This window comes from Hyaena hyaena, unplaced genomic scaffold (assembly GCF_003009895.1).
Source record: "Hyaena hyaena isolate Hyena2069 unplaced genomic scaffold, ASM300989v1 scaffold_135, whole genome shotgun sequence".
NCBI classification, from domain to species: Eukaryota; Metazoa; Chordata; class Mammalia; order Carnivora; family Hyaenidae; genus Hyaena; species Hyaena hyaena.
Window position 1 is genome coordinate 426,786 of NW_024080767.1, and position 25,144 is coordinate 451,929.

Sequence of the window (25,144 nt, forward strand, 5' to 3'; positions counted from 1 at the left end):
GACGCTTAACAGACTAAGCCACCCAGGTGCCCCTCCAAAGATAGTCTTAAGTTCTCCTATTCTAGGCACATCTCTGCTGTCAGCACAGAACCCAATTCAGATCTTCTCTCTCAAAAATGAATAAACATTAAAAATAATTAGAAAATAAAATATTAAAGTTCTCCTACTCTATATGTACATTAGCATACAGGCAACACTCTTTTGCTACACTCTTTTGTATCATATAATGAAAATAATTAATTTGCTTGCAAGTGTGATAATGGAGACTAGAAGAATGAAAGAGACAAATAGATCCCTTCTACAGAGATCATGTGGATCCTTCTGTTTTGCTGAGGCTTTTTCTAAGGCCTGGTATGATGTTAGTGGAGATGCGTATTTCTTCATTGTGGATTTCTTGTATTAATTTTGACTTAAAAAAATACATTAAAATCTTATTGATCTCAATTACTGAGTTTTTGGTGCCCCCTTCAATTTTATACCTCAGGAGATCCACTCCCTTTTCCTACCTACAAGCACATGCCTGAAATTACACAATCTTCATCTCTGCTTATGTCTTCCCAACGTCTCAAACACTAAATAAATCTGCATGCAAGTAAACCAAGTCTCCTGTGTAATGCTATTACTCAAATTTATATATATGCTTTTATGATTCTCAACTATACAAATCCACTTAAAAGCATTATACACCAAGATACTCACTGCAGCTTCAGTGGCAGACGGGGAACAACCTAAATATCAACCAGTAGATGGCTAGTTAATGTTGTCATTCCTACGAAGAATATCACGCAGCCGCTAATATCGAGGAATCCCTATACATACTGACATGGTGATGGTACCGTCACTTAAGATACTTTAAGTATAATATATGCCAGAGTGTGTATTATAAATTGACATTTTGTGTGGGGAAGATGCTTATAGTTATATGCACATGAGTTTATGAATCCAGAAAACCTCTTGGAAATTCAGAGTATCTTAATGGTAATTGTGCTTGTCTGAAGGAAGTTGAACCAGAGGGCATACGTTTCACCAGATACCCTTTGGCACCTTTGAGTTCTAACAATTTTCGTTATTACTTATAAAAAATTAAATTTACAAAGCATTTCTGAATACCTAATATGGTATGGGAGTGCTGGATGCGAGAGTCCTCTCAAAGAACATACACCACTCAGTACTCCATCAAGTTTGAGCTTTAAAACCTGCCTGGAGAGCCTGAGGCCTCAGCACAGTCCCGAGTCCAAAGGGTGGAACTTTACATGCTTCTCTTCAACCGCATCGCCCCAATCCTGCAGCTTGATAAAAAAGGCACCGAGAATTTTCTTTAATGTTTTATTTCTGAGAGAGAGAGAGAGAGAGAGAGAGAGAGAGAGAGAGAGAGAGAGAGAGAGAGCGTGAGCAGGGGAGGGTCAGAAAGAGGGAGACACAGAATCTGAAACAGGCTCCAGGCCCTGAGCTGTCAGCACAGAGCCCGACGCGGGGCTTGAACCCACGAACCGCGAGATCATGACCTGAGCTGATGTCCGACGCTTAACCAACTGAGCCATCCAGGCGCCCCGCATCGAGCATTTTCTACCTTGCATTCTAGCTCTTCATCTTCCCTAGGCTTAAAACACTTAGAACATTGGGGGAGAGCCCTTATCAGATTCACTTTTGTGTCGCCAAAGCACCTAGAAGCCCTGCAGGCGCACAGTATAAAGTCAAGAAAACACTGGTGACGGGGAGAAAAGCAGCAAGGGGAGGAAGCAGAGCAAACCGCGCGAGTGGGGGAGGGGGGAAGCCAACCCTACACCCGCGGCCAGAGACCTCTAGGGAACAGCGGCCCACACTGCAGTCACGCCGGCCAGTGCGCCGCCCACAGGCCCAGCCGGGCGCAGAGCGGCCGCGCGCCCCGCCCCGCCTCCGTCCCCAGGCCCCGGGCCTGCAACGCCGGGCCAGGCTGGCGGCGACACCGGAAAACTGCGCGCCCTACGGCCGGGAGAGCATGGCCCTCTCGTGCGCAATGGCGCCGGGGACCCGCCGCGAGGGGCGGGACCGCAGGCGCCGCGAGCCAATGAGCGGCGCTGGCCGACTCGTGGCCCAATGGCAGCAGCGCGCGGGCACGCTGGGGACGGGCCGGACGCGCCCGACTTTTCCAGAAGACCCGGGTGGCGTCTCCAGGCCACGCTTGAGCCGGCTTTGGGCACTCCGCACGCCGGGTCTCCTCCTCTTCCTGTAGTGGTTAGCTATGGCGGCCGTGAAGACCCTGAACCCCAAGGCCGAGGTGGCCAGGGCCCAGGCGGCACTAGCGGTCAACATCAGCGCGGCCCGGGGGCTGCAGGACGTGCTGAGGACCAACTTGGGGCCTAAGGGCACCATGAAGATGTAAGGCGGGGCCGGCGGGGAGGGGGGTCGGGCGGGCACCAGGCACCTCGAGCTGTCGCCGGCATGGCGGCGGGGACCGCGGCCTTGAGCCCGCCGCCCCCAGGCCTCTGCTCGCGGCTACGGCCCTACTTAACCCGCATACTTCGGGTCGACCCTGGTTCCTACCCGGGCTGTTTCCTCATAACCGATGCCGTCTCTGCGGAGAACAAAGCTGCCCGCGTGCGCGGCGCTCTCCGCTCCGTGAACTCCAGCAACCCTAAGGGTTCGGCCGACTGTTTTTTGGGTGTGTGTGAAGGGAGGGGGTGGGCACAGCATCATTTCTGTTACTGGGTAGAGAGAACCAGCCGCATGCCCCCCCCCCAAGTCCCCCCAGGATATGGGTAAAGCCCGATTTGAATGGACTCTTAATTTGGTCTCTATTGAAAAAGTCACTCTGTGATTCATTTCTGCCCATTGATTGAACAGGCTTGTTTCTGGTGCTGGAGACATCAAGCTTACTAAAGATGGCAATGTGCTGCTTCATGAAATGGTGAGAGGCTGCTATACTAGGTCAAAAAGTCTTGATTTTCCGTATTACATCTAATTTGCAAGATTTTTTATGTTCATCTCAAAATAGGAGAAATCACTATTTCTGGAGGAAAAGTAGAAAAGGAATATTATAAGTGATAGTACTGACAGTACAATGGCGGGAGGAACCCTGGGGAGTCTGATAACTCAATTTTGAATCCCTGCTCTTGCCAGGTAAGTCCTTGGTTAAAGGATTGTAGTTATTAAAATTTACTCTGTTAGGGGCGCCTGGGTGGCTCAGTCGGTTAAGTGTTCTACTTCGCCCCAGGTCATGATCTCAGGTTCGCGGGTTCGAGCCCCACATCGGGCTCTGGGCTGACAGCCTGTTTCTGATTCTGTATCTCCCTCTCTGTGACCCTCCCCTGCTCATGCTGTTTCTCTCTCTCTCAGAAATAAATAAAAAAACATTAAAAAAATAAAATTTACTCTATTAAAATTTGGAAAATTAAGAGCAGTTGACACAGATTGGCGTAAAATATCATGGCTATACTTTTTATTTTTTTATTCATATGCTACTTTTTCTAAAACTTTTTGTGTGGTCGGTCTCTACCTCCAGCTGAAGAGGAGATAAAACTCTTTTTATCTTTTATCTTTACTATCGCTAACCCAACAATATAATAAGACTGTTGAGAGGAGCAGTTGTTTTACTCTTCCCTATGTTTCCAAAATCTAGCACTTACAATCCAGGAAAAGGAAATGACTTGCCTGTGTTTTGAGTTCAGAATAAAATTTAGGGTTTTGATAGTAGTGTACAGTGCCTTCAGTATGCTGATATTTGTTTTTTTTTTTTTTTTTTAAATTTTTTTAAATGTTTTATTTATTTCTAGGAGAGAGAGAGAGGCAGCGTGAGCAGGGGAGGGTCAGAGAGAGAGGGAGATACAGACTCTGAAACAGGCTCCAGGCTCTGAGCTGGCAGTCAGCACAGAGCCCGACGCGGGGCTCGAACCCATGAACTGCGAGATCATGACCTAAGCGAAAGTCAGACGCTTAACCGACTAAGCCACCCAGGCGCCCCAATATGCTGATATTTGTAAGCATCTTCAGTAAGGATTAGCTAACCTAGGAGGAGGTTAGTTTTAGTTTGTTTTTAGTTGGCTAAGTGGTGACCTGTGCTAGCAGACAACACTTTGAGTCATAGTTTAAACTTGATGTCAGAAAAGCCATATCTATGAGACTTTTTTTTTACTTGCATTTTTTATTGTGTGATACAATATAAATTCAAAGCACATGAATCTAGTGAGAATTATACAGTATTGTCCATGTAATATTCTTGCCCCCAAAAGAACTGGGGAACTGTTCTAGATTACTGGAGAATAAGGAGATTTAAAAATCAAAAGCAGTACAGGAACATTGTTAAGAATATATGGGTGATGGGCGCCCGGGTGGCTCTGTCAGTTGAGCATCCCACTCGGCTCAGGTCATGATCTCATGGTTCGTGGGTTCGAGCCCTGTGTTGGGCTCTGTGCTAGCAGCTAGCTCAGAGCCTGGAACCTGTTTCGAATTCTGTGTCTGCCTCTCTCTGACCCTCCCCTGTGTTCTCTCTCTCTCTCTCTCTCTCTCTCTCTCAGAAATAAATAAAACAGTTTAAAAATATATATATATATATATGGGTGATGTTGGAGACATAATGAATATCCTGTTCTTCCAAAACCTTTCTACAGTGATTTAGCATTCACTGATGATCTTTACTAAAAGAACTTTTTCTTTTTTTTTTTTTTTTTTTTAATTATTTGTTCAGTTCCAACTGACCTGGAGGCTGCTGGGATTTAATTTTAGAAGGAACCTGGTTTAGGGGCACCTGGGTGGCTCAGTTGGTTAAGCATCTGACTTCAGCTCAGGTCATGATTTCTCTACTCATAGGTTCGAACCCCCCACAATCTGGCTCTGTGCCGACAGCTCAGAGCCTGGAGTCTGTGTTGGATTCTGTGTCTCCTCTCTCTGCCCTGCTTGCTCACTCTCTTGCTCTCTCTCAAAAATAAACGTAAAAAATACACTAAAAAAGAGGAGGAACCTAGTTTATTCTCAGAAGAGTCGTAGGTTTGTCATAAAGAAGCATGCATGGATTTGGAATTATTTCTGACTATTAATTGTTAACTCACACCTTCAATAAATCTTAACTAAGCCTCAGATTTCCTCCTCAGTAAAGTGGAGATAATCTACTCAAATCTATATGTGAAAATGTTTTTGTTGCTATAAATTGATGTGCAAAATAGTTAATGGTGAGTTTTAAGTCAACACAGCATGTAACTGAACACTTGGGCAATTTATCCAAATAGATGCATTTAAGGAGGCCCTTCAGACATTTTAAGGTATATTTATTTGGACTGTTTGGATTTAAGTAATTTTTTTCTTCTATTTCCAGCAAATTCAACACCCAACAGCCTCCTTAATAGCCAAAGTAGCAACAGCCCAGGATGACATAACTGGTGATGGTACCACATCCAATGTCCTGATCATTGGAGAACTACTGAAACAAGCGGATCTCTACATTTCTGAAGTATGCATGATTCTTGTGTTTCTGTGATAGTTTATGTAAACAAAAAATCTGAATTTTATTTATATCATTTGAAGTGTTAATAGTAGGTGAGGCAGTATAATAGAATGTAAAGAGCAGAGGGCTTAAATCTTGGAACCAGAGACTATATCCTCATCTTATACAAGTTTATTGTGATTCTGGACAGATTAAACAGCCTTCCTTGGACTGCAGGATTTTTTTTTTTTTAATGAAGTGACATTACACATGATTTATGTGTATCTGTAACATAGATTAGTAGTTGAGATCTAGAAACCGGATATTCAGGACTAGGCATATTTGTAAGGAAAATGCCAACTAAAATGTAAATTTAAATAAGAATTACACAACTTATTTTAGCCCTGAGTAGTTTGAAGTTTAAAGCAAACCATAGTAGTGATCTAATGCCAAGAAATTCCTTGGAAGAGAGGAAAAGCACACCCTTGGTCTCCCTGTTTGTTTTTGTTAGTAAATGATGTGAATTGAAAAGATAAATGGTCCCCCTGAGGACAGTTTTGAGTTTGGGGCATTATTCCTTGTGGTTTGCACAGTGAACATCCAAGTGTGCTTTATAGTTCCCTTGGCTTTGACTCTGTGCTAGAGCAATGACTGTTCTTTTCCTCTGCATTGAAAGGGCTGTTTATCCTTTTAAATGTATTCAAAAAATCAGCACATTATAAGTATATGAATGATCCAGAATATTCCTTTAAAAATTAACTTTGTCATCTAACTGAAGAACTGCAGTGTTAGAGATGGTTATATAATTGTATGTTTGTAGGGTCTTCATCCCAGAATAATAACAGAAGGATTTGAAGCTGCAAAGGAAAAAGCACTTCAGTTTCTGGAACAAGTCAAAGTGAGCAAAGAAATGGATAGAGAAACACTTATAGATGTGGCCAGAACGTCTCTGCGTACTAAAGTGCATGCTGAACTTGCTGATGTCTTAACAGAGGTATGTTAAATATGACATTTGTCTGGTACAGTACTCCTTTACTGAAGATTTATTTCCTAGTTCCAATTACAGGATGCGTCACAATGTCAGGGCACCTGGGTGGCTCAGTCCATTGAGTTTCCAACTCTTGATTTTGGCTCAGCCCTGCGTCGACATTGGGAGTCTACTTGGGATTCTTTCTCTCCACTGCATCCTCCCCTTCCCCCCCCCAGGCGAAAAAAACAAACATTAAAAAAAATTAAAAATTCACAGTGTCATACATGTGAAATAAGTAGTTTCCTTTTTCTGGCACTGAGTAGCTGATATCTGCCTGAAACGTAAAATGAGAAAATCAAATAATAGTATACCTGACCAGGTTATAAAGATATAACCAGAGTTTCCATTAAAGGTTTATAAAATGGAGATTTTATTTATTTAAAAAAATCTGTCATCGGTGTTTTTAATAAAATAGTAGGGATGTCAGTGATTCTTTACATAATTCTAACTTGAGATGTGAGAAATGTAAATGACTCAATCCTTTATAAATAATGTATTCTGTTAGCTCTAGAGAATGGCTTAGATCAGTTCAGAGACTAAAGAAACTACACTTCTCTGAAGAGCAAGCAACATAAGTGTCTGTACTTCTGCAAATCAAATTCATGTAATGGTTATGCTCCTATTGTAGGCTGTGGTGGATTCCATTTTGGCCATTAAAAAACAAGATGAACCTATTGACCTCTTCATGGTTGAGATCATGGAGATGAAACATAAATCTGAAACTGATACAAGGTAGGTGGTAGGATGCTATGAAATCCTTAAAGTATGTTTACATATTTACAGACACGTTTTATGGTACATCTGTTTCGGTTTTTGTGGGGGATTTCTGTTTGTCTTTGAATTCCTGTGTATTGCCTAAGTGAGTATTTAGTTTGCTCAGTAGTGTTTCCTCTTGAAGTTACGGGTATGATGTGTTTATAGTCAGAATGATTTTGGAAAGTGAGCTACATCAGTGACTTATTGAACTGTGGGATACAAAGCATCTGTTGGGGAATTTAAAATACATGTGTTATATTTCAGTGACCAAGTTCAGAAATATTTTTTAAGGGCACCTGGGTGGCTCAGCCTCCATCTCTTGGTTTCAGTTCAGGTCATGATCTCACCGTCCGTGAGTTTGAGTCCCACATCAGGCTCATGCTGGCAGTTCAAGCCTGCTTGGGATTCTTGCTCTCCTCTCTCTGCCCTTCCCCCACTCGTGCACACATGCTATGCTCTCTCTCTCTCTCAAATTGAATAAAGAAACTTTAAAAGAAATATGTTTTAAAGGAGGTGATCACAATTTAATAGCCTACCATTTGCAACTATTTCTCTATAGAATTTTCTGTACAAGATAAGGGTTGTTACTTTTTTTTGAATGAGTTGTGTTTTTTATGTTCTGGATATTGCTTTTCCATAATTGAACGTGCCTGGGTTTCACCCAAAAGTCTTGTTCAGAAACTGGAGAAATAAAATTCTGTGAAAATTACCAATACAGTCTCAATTCAGTGTTTGAATTTCGTTAGCATATGTTATATAGCATTTGGAAATCAATAACAATATAAATTATTATGTATTTTAACAGCTTAATCAGAGGTCTTGTTTTGGACCATGGGGCAAGGCATCCTGATATGAAAAAAAGATTAGAAGATGCATACATCCTCACGTGCAACGTGTCATTAGAATATGAAAAAACGTGAGTCTGTAGCCCTTACAAATGGAGTAGAGGGGTGGAGGAGCTTGGTATTTTGGGCAAGTCACTTGTGAGATTACTCTAAGGATAGTAATGCCTCATTTGGGTTTTGGTGAGTCACGGAAAATAACTTCTGACAACATTCCAGGGATAGGATTGGAGTTCGGTAACTATTTGTTAAATCTCAGGATTAACCCAGTTTCTTAGGCTGGTTTATCTTCTCAAAAAATAAACATTTTCCCACCCCTAACTTTTTTTTTTTTAATAGAGAAGTGAATTCTGGCTTTTTTTACAAGAGTGCAGAAGAGAGAGAGAAGCTTGTAAAAGCCGAAAGAAAATTCATTGAAGATAGAGTTAAAAAAATAATAGAACTGAAAAAGAAAGTCTGTGGTGATTCAGATAAAGGATTTGTGGTTATTAATCAAAAGGTGAGAATGAAGTTTGGCTTTGTAAATGAATTTATTCTTCCTTGTTATTTTTAAGGTGACTTCTATTAAAACTAACTTGTTTTTCATATAGGGAATTGACCCCTTTTCCTTAGATGCTCTTGCAAAAGAAGGCATAGTAGCTCTGCGGAGAGCTAAAAGGAGAAATATGGAAAGGTACGGATGCCAGATTATCTTGGTGATGTAGATTTTACTTATTTTGCAAGTTAACTGAAGTGTTAACTTTTTCTTTTTCTTCTGTTACTGCATTTTTATTGTGACAAAATATAGATCATATAAAATTTATCATTTTCCTCATTTTTTTCAAATTATAATCCAGTGACATTAAGTTACATTCACGTTGTTGTGCAACCATCATCATTCATTTCTAGAACTTTTCCATCTTCCCAAACTGAAATTCTACTCATTAAATAATAACCTTGTTTCTCCCACGCCTGGTATTCTACTATTGTAGAATATTCTACTTTGTCTCTAAATTTGGTACCTTGTATAAGGGAATCATGTAGGATTTGTCCTTTTGTGTCTGGCCTCTTCACTTAGGATGATACTTCAGAGTTATCTGTGTTGTATATAGCCTGTTAGAATCTCATTCTTTTTAAGGATGACTAATACTCCACTGTATGGATATATCACATTTTCTTTATCCATTTTATCAGTGGACATTTGAGTTTCTTCCTTTTGGCTGTTGTAATGCTGCTGTGAACATTGGTATATACTTGTTTTGGTTTTAAACCATGAAATGTATATGTACATTGCCATGTCAAGAGATAGCATGAAGGGGTTTCAGAGAACTACTTTTCCTCAGAGCTCACCACAATAAAGAGCTTTTGTTCACCTTTATTTAGATTTCTTAACAGAGGAGGATTTTCTAACTTTGAAAGACTAGTTTAAGTGGTGAGTTTGGAGAAAAGACCGGTTTTTAGCTGATTGGTGGTGAATGGGATGGCTTAAGTTAAAATACATTTTAAAAAATTAATTTTGAGGGGCATCTGGGTGGCTTAGTCGGTTAAGTGTCTGACTTTGACTCAGGTCGTAATCTCACAGTTCGTGGGTTCGAGCCCTGTGTCAGGCTCTGTGCTGAGAGGTAGCTCAGAGCCTGGAGCCTTTTTAAGATTCTGTATCTCCCTCTCTCTCTCTCTGACCCTCCCCTGCTCATGTTGTCTGTCTCTCTCTCAGAAATAAGTAAAACATTAAAAATTTTTTTTAATATTAAAAAAATTAATTTTGGCACGTAATTCTGAAAGATTGCTTCCTAAAAATCATTAATCTCTTCAGACATAACAAAGCCACTTACACGTTTCCCTTAAAACACTTTAAATATTTCAGGCTGACTCTTGCTTGTGGTGGAGTAGCTCTAAATTCCCTTGATGACCTAAATCCTGATTGTTTGGGACATGCAGGACTTGTGTATGAGTATACATTGGTAAGTGTATTTTCCTTCTGAAGATAATACAATGATTTTTGGTTCGTGAGTTCTTCAGTAGTAAAAATTCATTCAAACTTAGGATCAGATTTTTGGTTTGTTTACATACATTTTGATGCTTATGTATGGTAATGGTAAGCCATTGATGGGAATAATCACATTTCTTTTTAAGGAAGTAATTTATTAATGTGATTGGTATGTTGTTCCCTTATTAATATACTACTTATTCTTCCGTAAGCTATTCTTGTCTTCATTCTTTGTGTAACCATATCCTGTTTTTGAAAATATCTCTTTTTCACATAGGGAGAAGAGAAATTCACCTTTATTGAAAAATGTAACAACCCTCGCTCTGTCACATTATTGGTCAAAGGACCAAATAAGCACACACTAACCCAGATCAAAGACGCAATAAGAGATGGCTTGAGGGCTGTTAAAAATGCTATTGATGACGGTAAGGTCCTTATTGTATTTATATTCTTTTGCTAGTGTGAAAGGCATGGCTGAATACTGTGTTCTTTTTATCCATAATTTACACAGCCAGACACCATGCAAAAGTAGTCTTCCCTTTAAGATGCCTGTAATGGTATGCTAAGCTTTTTTATAGCATATCACGATTAAAAATGGATACAAATAAATGAACTAATGCTAAGACCTTGCAGGAGCTTCCAAGTACTAGTTAAATTGAGCCATTTTGCTATTTGATGTGTTGCTTGTATTGCTTTCAAGTTCAGTATTAACACTGTGGTGGTTATGCTGAATTCTCAAGAAATGAGTGGCTTTTATGTATGTTTGTTAATTTCCTTAAAAATTATCCTACATTCGAATGTAAACTGGTACAGCCCCTCTGGAAAACAGTGTGGAGGTTCCTCAGGAAACTAACAATAGAACTCCCCTGTGACCCAGCAATAGCACTGCTAGGAATTTACCCAAGGGATACAGAAATGCTGAGGCATAGGAGCACATGTACCCCAATGTTCATAGCAGCACTCTCCACAATAGCTAAAACATGGAAAGAGCCTAAGTGTCCATCAACAGATGAATGGATCAAGAAGATGTGGTTTATCTATACCATGGAATACTACATGGCAATGAGAAACAGTGAAATCTGGCCATGTGTAGCAACATGGATGGACCTTGAGGGTGTTATGCTGAGCGAAATAAGTCAGGCAAAGAAGGACAAATATCATATGGTTGCACGTATAGGAGGATTAGGAGGAACTTGACGGAGGAACAAGGGGGAGAAGAAGGGGGGAAATGGTGGGGGAAAGGGAGAGAGGCAAACCATGAGAGACTCTTGAATGCTGACAAAAACTGAGGACTGATGGATGTGGGGGGGAGGGGGGAGGGGCATGGAGGAGGACGCTTGTGGGGATGAGCACTGGGTGTTATGTGGAAACTAATTTGACAATAAACTATTTGTAAAAAAAAAAAAAAAAAAAAAATTCCTCCTCCTTTGATCCAAAGGCTGGGAAAATGATGGCAATACCCTTGACGCCAGCCTCCAAATCCTCCACATTTGTACTGTTCTTGTTTACTAGAGGAGTGGATGCCTCTGCCATTTGAGGGATGGATGGTATATTGCAGCTCAACATTTCTCTCTTTCTCCCCCCACAGGCTGTGTAGTTCCAGGTGCTGGTGCAGTGGAAGTGGCAATGGCAGAGGCCTTGATTAAATATAAGCCCAGTGTAAAAGGCAGGGCCCAACTTGGAGTGCAAGCATTTGCTGATGCATTGCTCATTATTCCCAAGGTATGAATACCGTTTTCTTAACTACATCACAGTGATTTACCTGATGAAAGCTTTTTGACAGTGGGATTTTTTTTTAATACTGTAGATTTTGAGTAAACAAGTTTTATTTATTTTCTCCCTAATATACCTAGAGCAGATATCACTCATCCAAATGTATTTGGTTCCCATGGAAGGGAGGGAAGGGAGTTGAGTATCTGAAGTTTCAGATGGCAGGAGATAAACTATGTTAATTAAGAGTTTACAGTGTAGGAGTTATACTCGAGTACAAGCTTGCTTTTTGTTTTTATTCCCATGTATGCTGTTTTAGAGGTAAAGTTTATGACCAGTGTATTGCTGGGCTTGGGGTGGGTTAATAATTTGTTTAGTAACAAATGTTATATTTAGTTATTCTCTGAAGTGAACATAAATACAGGTCTGTCTACATTAGGGGTTTTTTTTGTTTGTTTGATTTTACTCATTGGAATTATGGTTCATTTATTGTAGACTGCTTATCACTTTTTAGAGTTCTGTCTTTTAAAGGATTAAATTTATTTGTTTTAGGTTCTTGCTCAGAATTCTGGTTTTGACCTTCAGGAAACACTAGTTAAAGTTCAAGCAGAGCATTCAGAATCAGGTCAACTTGTGGGTGTGGATTTGAACACAGGTAAGAGAACACAAATGTTTATAGGAGGAGAACTATAGATTCAGGTGAGGTAAAATCAAGGAGGATCAAAAATGGGAACAAAAGAATGTTGGGAAAAAGTAGAGTGGAAGAAAGAGAACAGGTATACGTGTGCAGTAATTGTAAGACCTGTTATTTTCAACAGCATCCTATACATTCAGGTTAACAGAAAAGGTTTTTGGAATGAGGGAAATGAATAGGCCCATTTGGCCAGTTCAGGTGCTCTCCTTTAATATGAACAAATAAGAATGTGTCTGGAAAAATAAGAGATGTTCAGACATTTGGTAACCAAATAGTACATTACTATTACTGGATGTCTTCTGAGTAGAGATCCTTGTTTGGAGCATAAGTGGACTAATTGAGGAACTTTGGATAATGAGAACAGTGATGAGCAAATCACAAAATACTTTGTCCTCTTTGCGTTCTGATCTTACAACCTTCTGTGTGTGATTTTTAAGAATACTGGGTTACTTTACAGGTGAGCCAATGGTAGCTGCTGAAGTAGGCATATGGGATAACTATTGTGTAAAGAAACAGCTTCTTCACTCCTGGTAAGTTTGAGAAAGCCAAAACTAAAATAACCTTTAAGGAATTCTCATACTCTTAATTTGGTATGTTTAACTACTTGGGTTTTTTTGTTTTTTTCTTTCATAAAAATGTAATCAGCTGAAAGTATAGAAGCTAAACTAGCCTTCTATGTTTTGGAGGGGAAAGGAGAAACTTAATTGGATATAATTTGCAGTTTGGTGTTCGTATGTCACATCTGATCCATCTGATTTTCCGTCACCTTTCAGCACTGTGATTGCCACCAACATTCTCCTGGTTGATGAGATCATGCGAGCTGGAATGTCTTCTCTAAAAGGTTGAATTGAAGCTTCCTTTGTGTCATCTGTATCATGAAGACTATGGAGTGATCCTAAGAATATAACTATGGAATTTTCATCCAAGCTTCAAATGATTTTCAAAAGCATTTTCTTTTCCCATATGAAAAAGAACACTGACACTCAAATTCTGAAGTTCTGAAATTATAATTACAGTATTTTTTTTAATTGCACTGCAGTTTATACATATTAAGCAGACCATTTTCACTCAATGAACCAGGATGTTTTGCTTTAGCTTCAGTGATCTAAAAGTACTGTGTTAGACAAGTATATGTTATCTACCTTGTTATTAAATGGTCCTTGAAAAACAAATTTACTGGTTTAATAATTTCTTCTAATGGATCTATTTTAATTTATCCAGTGATTCCCTTTTGTCACACTTGTAAGTTCTAATGCAAATGTAAATCATACTTAAGGTACCTTAAGATTTTGGAAGCATCTCTTTCTTTAGTATAAATTCCTGAGTAAAACTGTTGGATCATTTGTTTGGACTTTTAGTACTTTTAAAGTACTTTTGCTGAAATGCTCCCCAGAAAAGTTGGGTGAAGTAGGGGCAAGGGAGTTGAATAAACAGAGTATGAAGAGAGAAAACTAGAAATAGAGGAGACAGAGGTAAAAACACCCTTTAAGACATGGGGGCTAAAGGATAGATGTTCATGTGGACCAGATTTTCACACCCCTGCCCCTGGCCTTATGCTGAAGTACCTGCCCATCCATCCCAAGCTATAGTGTCGTCTTTTTCACACCCAAGTTACTGTTCTCTCCCCGTTTTCACAAAATTGTTTTTATAGTTGGTAGAGCTCCTTTGCAGCCTTTGACAGTGAAATTGTTGCAAAGCCTTGTATTTTTGAGGACTTGGCAGTTACCTACAGTGAGTGTGCAATAAATATTAAATTGAAACCTTTTCTGTGATCTTGAAATGGTATTCCAGGGCCCAAAAGGAACTTGAATATAAAAACCCAGGAAATTTGTCGAAATGTACTGAGCTTGTGGGACGCCACAGTCCCTGGATACCACCGCTTCTCTGGCTCCCAGCCACAGTAATCCAACCCTTTTGACCAAAGGAGTGGGGGTTGGGGGAAGCTCTAAAGAGGCGTTGCCAGCGGTACGGTGGCCGAGGTGGTGCACGCATTGTGCATGCGCAGAAGGGCTGCACGGCAATGCGTTCTGGCCGTGTCACCGCGTCACCGGCATGGGCTCCTCACCACGGCTGCTAATTCTGCTGCTGCTGCTCCTGTCTGGCCCCTGGCTCGTGCTAGGTTAGTGTGCTGGGCCTGCCCCCTGCCCCTGTGAACCTCAAGAAACATCAGGGAAGGGGTGGGTCCCCTGCCCAGGTCGGGAAAGGGACCCGTGGCCCCACCGCCGGCTTCCTGGATGGGCTTGGAGCAGCCTGAGGCGCCTCCCGGAGGCGGCCAACTTGGCGTGGTGGTTAACCCTCCTCTCCTTATCTAACTGCTTTTGATTTATTTTGGAATCTTTCGAACATAAAGTAAAAGAATATAAAAACACCCCGTCCTGTGTACTGGTCACTCAGCTTAAAAACAGGTATCAGTTTATAACTAATCTTGCTGATTTGGTATCCCACTTTCCCCTTCTCCTGGGGCCTTTTTGAAGTGAATTCAAACATTACATAATTTTATTTGTAAATACACAGCTTGAATAGCCAAAAAGACAAGAAGTAACGAAGAAAAGAACCGTACTCTTTATCTTAAAAAACTAACAATTGTCATTAGTATCCTTAAACATCCAGTTAGTGTTCATATTCACCTACTGTGTTATAGTTTACTTAACTGAGTTAGTGTCAAAATAAAGTTCATACATTGCAGTTATATGTTATTTCTTAATTCCTTTTTAATCAGATTTCCCTGTCCATTTTTTCCTCCCTTGAAGTAGATGAAATCATCAGTGTGAGTGTGTCAGAAGGAGAATAAGAGAGCTAGACAGAGAAACATGAAAAGATGGTGGACTTGGCATTGAGGAACTTACAATACTTAGACATCCTTAGGTAGAAACATAACACCCCAAAGTGTGAAGACAAGTGTAGCAGGTTGGAAATAGCACTAACCTGGAAGTAAGGAGACCTGGATCTAGTGCTGTCCCTCCTAACTAGTTCTTTAAGTAGTTTTTCCTTTAAGGTCCCCCCCCCCCATTAAAGGGGTTGAATTAAAGATCCTTTTGAGGTGCCTGGGTGGCTCAGTTGGTGGATTCCAGCCCGGCCTCGGGGTCTGTGCTGACAACTCAGAGCCTGGAGCCTGCTTTGAATTCTGTGTCTCCCTTTCTGTCTTTCCCCCACTCATGCTCTCTCTGTCTCTCAAAAATAAAAAATGTTAAAAAAATAATAAAGATACTTTTAATTCTGGTTTTCTGAGGTGTTTAAACAGCAGATATGAAGGCGCTTATTCAATTAAGCATCTTCTGCTAGATGCCAGGAATACACTGGCAAAATAGATGTAGTCCTTTTCTTTCTGGAGGATATAATGATGAAAATCATTGAGAAATGGGGAAGAAGAGGGAGAGAAACAACATAAGCAGAAGTATGGGTAGAAAGGTGCTAGATGTATTTCAGGATATAGTGTCTAGATTCAGCTAGCTGAGACAAAGAATTGTGTTCAGGAATAGAGCAGTAAGGAAGAAAATAAACCTTTGTTGGATCATTACAATACACTCAAAACATTTCACGTGTGGTAATTTTAATTTATACAGCCACACCTATGAAATAGCTAGATATCTCCATTTTGTAGGTAAAGAAACCAAAACTCAGATGAACTTATTTGCCTAAGGTCACCCAACAAATTAAGTGGCAGAATAAGAGTTTAAAGCCAAAATTTTAAGCCTCCATTTTTTTTTTCATTATACCATTGTGAGTATTATGTATGGTCCAAATATTGTCACTTGTTTTATATATATTCATGTATTACTGATGATGCTCCTTTTTCTTTGCAGGGAATGGGCAGGCTACTAGCATGGTCCAGCTAGCAGGTGGGAGATTCCAGATGGGAACAAATTCACCAGATGGCAGAGATGGTGAAGGGCCTGTCCGGGAGGTGACAGTAAAACCCTTTGCCATTGATATATTTCCTGTCACCAACAAAGATTTCAGGTACATCAGGTGTTCTTCGAGGAGTGGTAAAGGCTCTTTCTAATTTTTGTCCCTGATACCTAAAAGGAAACTAACTTGTTCACGATTACATATCATCTTTCCAATAGTACTATGAGATAAGTGCTGTCTACATTTTTCAGATGAAGAATCTGAAGTCTGGAGACTCTGTGGCAGAGCTGGGCCTGGAACTCAAATCCTCTGGCCCTTGAGCCTGTGGATTTTCCGTTACACTGGGTATAACACTGAGAAATATGTGCAGAAGTCAGACACTCAACAAAAACCTCTTCCACAGGGAGAAGGGATTGGGAGAAGGGTCATAGTAACTGAGAGTCTTTAAATAACCTTTAGAGTTACTTAGGGAAATGGCATTGTTTTAGGACAAACATTGTGATTTCAACTCAGTCTTGGAAGCCATGTCGAGCTGCCTCATTTTCCTTAAGCTGGTATGTTTTGTGAAGGCTAAAGTGGGGAATGATCCAGGTGATACCTGTAACTTACCTTCAAATGATCTGGGGGGAATATAGAGAGGAGTGGGAAAAGGAAGAGGAGGGAACAGAAAGACAAAGCAAATGTGGGAAATGACTTAAATGTTGCATGTGGACTTAAAACTCTTTAAAAAAAGTTACAGGGAAAAATTTACTCAGGAGACACAGTAAGCATAAGAATTATTGGTGTATTCCTCAGGCCCTTTGACTCCGTGATTCCACCTTTAGAGATTTTCCTTAAAGTATTAAGGTTGTCCAAAAAACACTTAGCTAAAAAGATGACTTGTAAGCAAATATTAACAATATAGGGATTGCTTAAATATCATATCAACATCACAGAATAGTTGGCAGCCATTAAAATCCTCTTGTCAAAAAGAGGGAGGGGCGCCTGGGTGGCACAGTTGGTTAAACATCCAACTCTTGATTTCAGCTCAGGTCATGATCTCATGGTTTCTGGGTTGAAGACATGATGGCTTGAAGCCTGCTTGGGATTCTCTCTCTCTCTCTCTCTCTCTCTCTCTCCCCCCCCCCCTCTCTCCCTCTTTCTCTGCCCCACCCCAGCTGAGGTTTCTCTCCCCCACCCCAAAGAAATAAATAAACATTCAAATCTTTTTTTTTTAAGGTAATTATGAGATGTTAAGTGAAGAAAGTAGCTTACACACAATGTACAGGGTATGATTCCATTTTTAAAAGTATGTGTATAGAGTGCACATGCATTTAAAAGAACTGGGAGATGTAACATTGTGTTAGTTAACAGATTTTGCCCATGTTTTTGTGACTTCCAAATGAAAATAATACCAGGGAAGCACTATTTAAAAATCCTTCTTTGGGGGGGCAGGACAGGGAACAATATGCAAGGATATGTCTTAGTTGGTGTGATAATGGATGATTTCATTTTTTTTCTTTTTATATTATATACTGTGCTTTCTCATTTCTCTATTATACATGTGTGCTACACATATGTGCTTTTTTGTTAAGTATTTATTTATTTTGAGAGTGAGGGAGAGAGAGTGAGCTCAAGGGAGAAGACATAGGGTGGGGAGAAAGAATCCCAAGCAGGCTGCGTACAGCCAGTGCGGGGCTCAAACTCACAAACCGTAAGATCATGACCTGAGCTGAAACCAAGAGTCAGATGGTTAACCGACTAAGCCACCCAGCACTTATACATGCTTTTTAAAAGTATCTTTAAACAGGAAAGTTATTAAAATTGAAGGAGAAATCACTTTTGATCAGGCTTGCACTATATCATGACCACCAGAAATAGCTACCGAGCTAGATGAACAGTGTGTGTTCTTTTATATTTCAAATTATGACATTTATTTATTTATTATTTTTTATGACCTATTTTATGATATACCTCCAGCAAGCCCCTAAACTTTGCCTAGAACTCTCATGATTTGTCTCTGCCTCTCTGGTAAAAAAAATTTTCAAACTACTCAGATGCTCTGAGGTTGGTGAATAGCTATTGCTACTACATCCGATCACCTCCTCCATTCTCAATGCCCCTTTGATGGGTGGAGAGTCTCATCTCATGTCAGAGGGCCAGCACAGACAGGGTACTATTAGCCCAGTGAAAACAATTCATTTTACCCTGGCAGTTTTACATGCTGAAATTTGCTAAACCATACCAAACTATGGGAAAATCCATACTAAAATTTCAGTACATCATTTTTATTTGATTTGGGTTTTTTCATTTGTTAGATGGAGATAATCATGTTCTGCCTCCCTCTCGTGATTGTTGTGAGAGCGCGGGTGTTATGAAGACCTTTCAGAAAACAGACTTGTTCCCCACGCTTAAATCTCAGTGGTTTTATTCATAACCTCCAAAAACTGGAGATAACCCAAATGACCTGCAAGTGGTGAATGGATAAGCAAAATACGGAACCTCCACACAATCAGATGATACTCTGTAAACAAAGAGGAACAAACTAATACAGGCAACAATGCGGATGATTCTCAGAAGCATTATGCTAAGTGAAAGAAGCCAGACCTCAAAACTACGTACTGTCTGATTCGATGTACGTGAATTTATATTCTGGGAAAGGCAAGACTATAGACAAAAAACAGATCATTGGTTTGCAGAGACATGAGGGAAATTTTGGAGGCGGTTGATAGAATTGCTTTATATCTTGATTGTGACAGTGATGATAAGCTTTGTCAAAACTCACAAAATTGCACTAAAAAGTGAATTTTACTACATGTGAATTACACATACGGCAACAGATTTTAAAGGCAAACCTCCTACTCAGACTTTAACGTTAATTCCTTGTTGTTGATGGAAACTCTGTGATGTGTGACTTAAAGGAAAAGGATATACGAGGTTTTCTGGCGCAGGAGGGGGTGACAGTGGGACACGGAACCGTAGCAGCTTAACCGAGTGAAATCTCTCTCTTTTCAGGGAGTTTGTCAGGGAAAAAAAGTACCGGACTGAGGCTGAGAAGTTTGGGTGGAGTTTTGTCTTTGAGGACTTTGTCTCCGATGAGCTTAGAAACAACGTGACCCATCAGATGGAGGTGAGAGAACCTGGGCTTTCAGCTGCAGGAGTGGGCCCTGGACAGAGAATCCTGTGGGTTATGGGGTCACCTGAGAGCCGCAGGCAGGGGAGGAAGCAAGAGAGATCCCCCCCTGGAAGAGTCAGATGAACACACTCCTGAGACGTTAACCCTGTGCCGGTTTCTGCATAGAGAGACTCTGTAAAAACCCAGATCGCACGTGGGGTTCAAGTTACTCCAGGAACTGACAAGAGAACATCTCAACATCCCCTCAAATAACGGTCATGTAAAGGTTCCAGAAACAGCCCCACTTGGACCACCTGCGGCTCAGCCTGCGGGGTCTGCTCTGCCTCCTGTGTGTCAGTCAGGAAGGTGGCCCTGCTGGGTCAAAGCATCTTCCAGTCCTGCTGCTTCTTTTTTTGCAGTCTCTTCTCTGGTGGTTTCCAGTGGAAAGAGCATTCTGGAGACAGGTAAGGGTTGGTTCAGCTGCCTCGTTTTCTGTCCCTGTTGACTCTTATTCTGAAGCCCTGGCTTCCCTAGACCCCTTGTCCATTTAGAAATACAGAATTAAAAAGGATGACCCGAAATTTTGAGGACACAGCCAAGCATCCCTATTTCCTGTGCCCTGATCCTTTTTCCCATCGCCCACGCCACTTCTTCCTTTCTGACCCTGGGCCTCTCCTCACTCACCAGGCTGTCTCCTCCAACTTCCTTGCTCCATCTAGTGGTAAAAGCTGAACTCAGGCACCCTAAGCCTAGCCTTCCTCAGACTTCCACGAGCTCCCAGAAGCCTGTCTCACTTCATCCTGGCTGTCAGCCTGCAGGTCCTGGCTCTGGCATCCGAGAGAGACTGGAGCTCCCAGTGGTACACGTGAGCTGGAATGATGCTCGTGCCTACTGTGCTTGGCGGGGGAAACGGCTGCCCACCGAGGAAGAGTGGGAGTTTGCTGCCCGAGGGGGCTTGACGGGTATAGCGTCAGCAGGGAGACTCCCCTTTATTCTTCTCCCATCCGGTCCTGCCTGGGGGGCTTTGAAGGGTGGGAAGGGTCCATACTCCCGAGAGCAGTGCTTCTTAAACTGTGTGCTGAAGGGTCAGTTGTTCCTGTTTTCAGTTCTCATCCATCTCAGACCCATACTTCTGTACAGTGCCATAAAAAGTACGAACTGGAGGAATGGAAGGAAGCAACATAAAATTTGTTATTTTTGGAGATTCCACCCAGACATGTCACATTTCAATAAATACGATCAGAACACTGTAGCACAGGGGAAAAGAAAAGCACCTACCCAGACGGCCTTTTCCATAGGTGTCAAGGGTCTAATATAAAGAGTCACTATTTGCTCATGACTCTGTTGTTCTGCGGTCCCACCTAAACATAAAGTTAGGAGCAGGAAGCAGCAACTCCCCGCATTCGGCACCTATACTACTCTTTGAATGCACACCAGCTATCCCAGTGGTCGAAATTATTAATGTGATGAATGAGGGTGCTTGGTTTATTCATCCAATCTAAGTCTAGTTGACAAGTTTCTTCATTCTTACTCCCAGTTTCTGTACTTAATCTGGACGTGTCCGGTAAGAGTTAGTTTACAGACTGGCCTGAGTCAGAACCACAGCTGGGATTGCACTGTCCTGGAACAGATCAGAAGGCCAAGGGCTCTGAGTGTAGCACAGTGAGGGGAAGGGACAGGCCTGGGAAATAAAAGTAATCTCTCTCTTCTTTTCTCATCACCTCCTGACTTCCTTTTGGTTCCCTGACTATTTCTGTCTTTCCCTTGTTCCACAACCCTTCACCTCCCCCTCCCCTGCTATCTCCTGGCTCTCCCTGCAGGTCAGGTTTACCCGTGGGGTAATCAGTTCCAGCCAAACCGCACCAACCTGTGGCAGGTAAGACATAGATTCCTCACCCCTCTGCCTTCTTAAAGCCTTGATCAAAACCTGCTGTAGGCTAGGCGTCACTCTGGGCTGCGGGACTCAGAGGGCTTTGTGTTCTAAAGGGACTGCTAAACTGGTAAACTGGTAAAGCAAAAGACAGTGTCGTCTGGCTACACGCTGGAGAGTTGCAGCAGAGAAGATGACATTGGAGCTGATGGAATTGGAGTTTGCTAAATGAAAAATGTAGGAAAGGGCATTCACAGCTAAAGGAACAGCATGAGTGTAAGCACTGTATTAAGAAAGGGTACTGTGTGTTCAGAGATGGGACAAATTCAGAAAGACTGGAGCACAGTGAGATGGGAGGTATAGGAGATGAGGTAGGCAGTGGTTGTAGGCAGATTATGAAGGACCGGGTGTGCCAAGATATGGTTTTAGATCTTACCCTGTAGGCAGTGGGGAGCCGGCAGGGGGACTAACAGCATCATTTGATTTGGACAGTATGCTAGTTGTTGCTAATTTGCACAGGACCAAATAAAGCGGAACTGTAATGGTGGTGGGGAGGGGGGTGTCTCTGAATTCGAGGCTGTGGCAATGGCCCAGGGAATTTTGAACATATGAATTAAGCAGAAGCAGAATGGAGAGGCAGCCACACGGAAGAGGCATGCCTGAGAAGATAGAGTTTGGTAATTAATCAGATGCAGAGAGGTGAAAGAGAGTTGGGTTTGAGCACTAATCTAAGCTTGGGCAGCAGGATGATGGCGCTACCATTATCCAGAAGAGATGATACGCATTTGGGGTCAGAGGGATAGAACTTGATCAGTTTAGGATCAGCTTAGTTTAAGATGCCTTTGGGTCATTTATATGCTGAAAGGTCAAAAATATGAGTCTGGAGGGACGCCTGGGTGGCTTAGTCGGTTAAGCGTCCGCCTTTCGCTTAGGTCATGATCTCGCAGTTCGTGGGTTCGAGCCCCGCGTCGGGCTCTGTGCTGACTGCCAGCTCAGAGCCTGGAGCCTGTTTCAGCCTGTGATTCCCTCTCTCTCTGACCCTCCCCTGCTCACGCTGTCTCTCTCTCTCTCCTAAAAATAAATAAAACATTAAAATTAAAAAAAAAATATGAGTCTGGAACTTAGGACAGGAGTCTGGGTCAGAGCAAGTGGTTTGGGAGTCATCGCCATATATCCTGAGCAAGAATGTTATTCCCTAGGGAAACTCTGTAGAGTGAAGTGCTACAGTGTCAGCATTGCAGGGGGAAGCATTAAAAAGGACCTGAGGGGTAAACTGATCTTAGATGATCTTGGGATCAAAGCTTTGCAAAAAGACAGATCTGACTTCTTCACTGCTAAGTTAACCATTTTGATAAGTTAACCACTTTGAGCCTCAGTTTCCAGTTTTTTTTAAGGGAGAAAATACTTGCCTCACAACCTTGTAAAAGAGATAAATGTAGCAGCCATAGCACAAATCGAGTGCTATTGAGTAAATTATTGCCCCTTTCATCTCCCCTTTAGTAAGGGCAGCTTCCATACAGTAGTGGGAGATGAACCCCAGTTTTAATGAGAAGAACGAACAGGTTGGACACATTGCATCAGCAAATATGCTGATATAAAAAGGTTCCTTTTTCAGGAATTTTGGCGGTTAAGAACAGATGAGCATAGAGTCAGGGCAGACATGGGAAAGTTAAACCTGTTGGTGGTAGAAGGGGACAAGATGGTACAGGAGAGCACAGGGTGGGCATCGGTCATTCTGGAGACGACAGGTGGTGCTGAGCACAGAGGAGGGGAGGAGAGCCTTTCTTCCCAAGGCACCGAAACACATAGCATTCAAAGCAGAGGGAACCCTCTGAGAGTGGGAGCTGCTGAGAGTGAGAAAGTGGGAGTGGGGTGGGCTTGATCCAGACCCCTCTGGGCACAGGGGAAAGCACGCCCATCCTAATCCAGCCAGGAGGTGATGGTGGAGGACATGAGGAAACTAGTTTGGGGGCTTAGGATGGGCACCTCAGAACACTTCCCCATTCCCCTCACCCTACCACAGATGACACAGCAACTGACCTTGGTTTTCCAAGAGACACCTGCCTTGGAACAGGATGGTCAATTTTTTAGTCTAAATTTTTCCTTCTCAGGGAAAGTTCCCCAAGGGTGACAAGGCTGAGGATGGCTTCCATGGAGTCTCCCCAGTGAATGCTTTCCCCCCACAGAATAACTATGGTAAGATTTCCTGTCTCATTGCTGTCAACACTCACAAATTGCTTGGTGGAATCTTCTGTTGATCGATGAGGCAGAGAGAAACACCATCGGGGAAACATTTGCTCCCCTGAAGACTTCATATATAGGGGGCAGGGGAGGGGTTTGTTGCTACCCAGCCTGGGATGACCCCCCTCTGCTGTGCTGCAGGACTCTATGACCTCATGGGCAACGTGTGGGAGTGGACAGCATCGACGTACCAGGCCACTGACCAGGACATGCGTGTCCTCCGGGGAGCATCCTGGATTGACACAGCTGATGGCTCTGCCAATCACCGGGCCCGGGTCACCACCAGGTAAGGAGCCTGGGGTCTGGGGGCTGAGGGTGGGGTCCTGGTCAGAGCAGTGCCAGCGCTGGTATCAGCACTGCTTCCATGCTTCCATCCGTACCCAGGGTTGGGCACAGAAGAGAGAACGAGCAGCACTTGCCATGAGAAGCAAAAGAGCCCAGGGCCACTTGGGCCTTTTCTTGCCAGCTCTCAGCACCCAGAGGGACTTTGTGTCCCATACCCTGTTTTCTTTCTGTTCTTGTCCTCATAACTGGCTGTGCGGAGGCAGGGGGTGGCATGGCCATGTCAGTAGATCGTGGCCTGGGGTCATGGAAGTATGGACTCTTCAAACTGGAAAGCACGTGAAAAGTCATTTTCTGTAACCATTTTGTTTTACAGTCAAGGAAAAATAGGCTTAGGGAGGTGCTGGGACCTTCTCATTTCACACAGATGATTAGTGCTGGCACCTGAGTGCTACTGCTGGGCCTCTCTCTACTTCTTTACATTTATTTTGCTTGATCTCCCTGTGACCCCTCCTATTCCTGGGTTCCATAATGACTAAAAAGAGACCGTGGTTTCTGTGGCCTGAGGAAGTCAGGTTTGCAGACGTTTCTTTGCCATATTGAGGCCCCGGGCTTTCCCTCACCTCCTTAAGGAGAAAGTAGTGGAGAAGGTACTGGCCTGGGAACCAAGAAGCTGGATTTGCCACTAAATCCGTTGTGCCCATGAGGCAGTGGTTGGCTCTGGGCAGGACATTTACATCTGCTGGGTGGGTAAAATGGCGAACAAACCCTCCGTGCCAGAGGTGATGAGAAATGGCAAGTGAATATGTGAAAGTTCATTAAAACCTACAAAGTACTCACTGGCACTCCGATATTTCACTTCTTACTGGCAGGTTTTTTCGGCTGAGTTATTCTAAACCACCAGCAACTAAAGCTACTAGTCATTGCCCTTCCTGCCTTCCAGAGCAGATTCTCAGGGCTGCTCATTCACACTTCCTCCACCCTGTCCCAGGGCCCTTTTCCCTTTTTCCCCAGGAGCGCCCTCACCCCAGGCTTCTTTCTAGACTGCGTCCTCCAGCGCCCCCCTGCACCCTGGACCACAGCAAGGCCTAGGAGGTGGAGCAGGAAAATGGATTAAGGCTCCAGGCCCCTTTTCAACAAATGTCCATTTTTTCTCCTTTTCTCTGATGCCAGGATGGGCAACACTCCAGATTCAGCCTCAGACAACCTGGGCTTCCGCTGTGCATCTAGTGCAGGACGACTTCCTGGGGAGTTGTGAACAGCTACGTGGAGCCAAAGAGAAGAGCCCCGTGGTGCCTGTGTTACTCCCCTGGCCACATTCCAGACTCAGCCAAACTCCAGGCTCTTCAACTTTAGTGTCAGGAATGAGCTCCCTCCCCATCCCCCATCCCTCTGTGGCAGGCATCTCTCACCAG

General features: G+C 42.6%; 2 protein-coding genes and 2 non-coding genes across 6 annotated transcripts; all 4 read left to right on the top strand.

The window, feature by feature from the left end:
* Positions 1-2,108: 2,108 nt before the first annotated feature.
* Positions 2,109-14,153, top strand: CCT6A (chaperonin containing TCP1 subunit 6A). The gene is made up of 14 exons (XM_039238079.1): positions 2,109-2,358; positions 2,824-2,887; positions 5,288-5,422; positions 6,216-6,389; positions 7,054-7,157; positions 7,987-8,097; positions 8,363-8,522; positions 8,614-8,696; positions 9,867-9,963; positions 10,267-10,414; positions 11,578-11,711; positions 12,252-12,354; positions 12,851-12,923; positions 13,167-14,153. Exons 1-14 carry the CDS (start codon positions 2,222-2,224, stop codon positions 13,237-13,239), a joined length of 1,596 nt encoding a protein of 531 aa, XP_039094010.1. The 5' UTR covers positions 2,109-2,221; the 3' UTR covers positions 13,240-14,153.
* On the top strand, positions 5,981-6,114 carry LOC120235696. The gene has a single exon (XR_005529480.1). It is a non-coding gene; the product is annotated as a small nucleolar RNA SNORA22 (small nucleolar RNA).
* Positions 10,458-10,595, top strand: LOC120235695. The gene has a single exon (XR_005529479.1). It is a non-coding gene; the product is annotated as a small nucleolar RNA SNORA15 (small nucleolar RNA).
* A 261-nt stretch (positions 14,154-14,414) lies between the features above and the next one.
* SUMF2 (sulfatase modifying factor 2) lies at positions 14,415-25,089 on the top strand. 3 transcript variants are annotated; one of them, XM_039238073.1, is made up of 9 exons: positions 14,415-14,512; positions 16,197-16,353; positions 19,237-19,351; positions 19,756-19,800; positions 20,148-20,298; positions 21,157-21,212; positions 23,318-23,402; positions 23,589-23,733; positions 24,903-25,089. In XM_039238073.1, the coding sequence occupies exons 1-9, from the start codon at positions 14,446-14,448 to the stop codon at positions 24,985-24,987; spliced, it is 906 nt and encodes a 301-aa protein (XP_039094004.1). In that variant the 5' UTR covers positions 14,415-14,445; the 3' UTR covers positions 24,988-25,089. The 3 variants fall into 3 exon arrangements, with proteins under 3 accessions (XP_039094004.1, XP_039094005.1, XP_039094006.1); XM_039238075.1 differs by lacking the exons at positions 14,415-14,512; positions 16,197-16,353 and adding an exon at positions 18,540-18,856; XM_039238074.1 differs by lacking the exons at positions 20,148-20,298; positions 21,157-21,212.
* Positions 25,090-25,144: the final 55 nt, after the last annotated feature.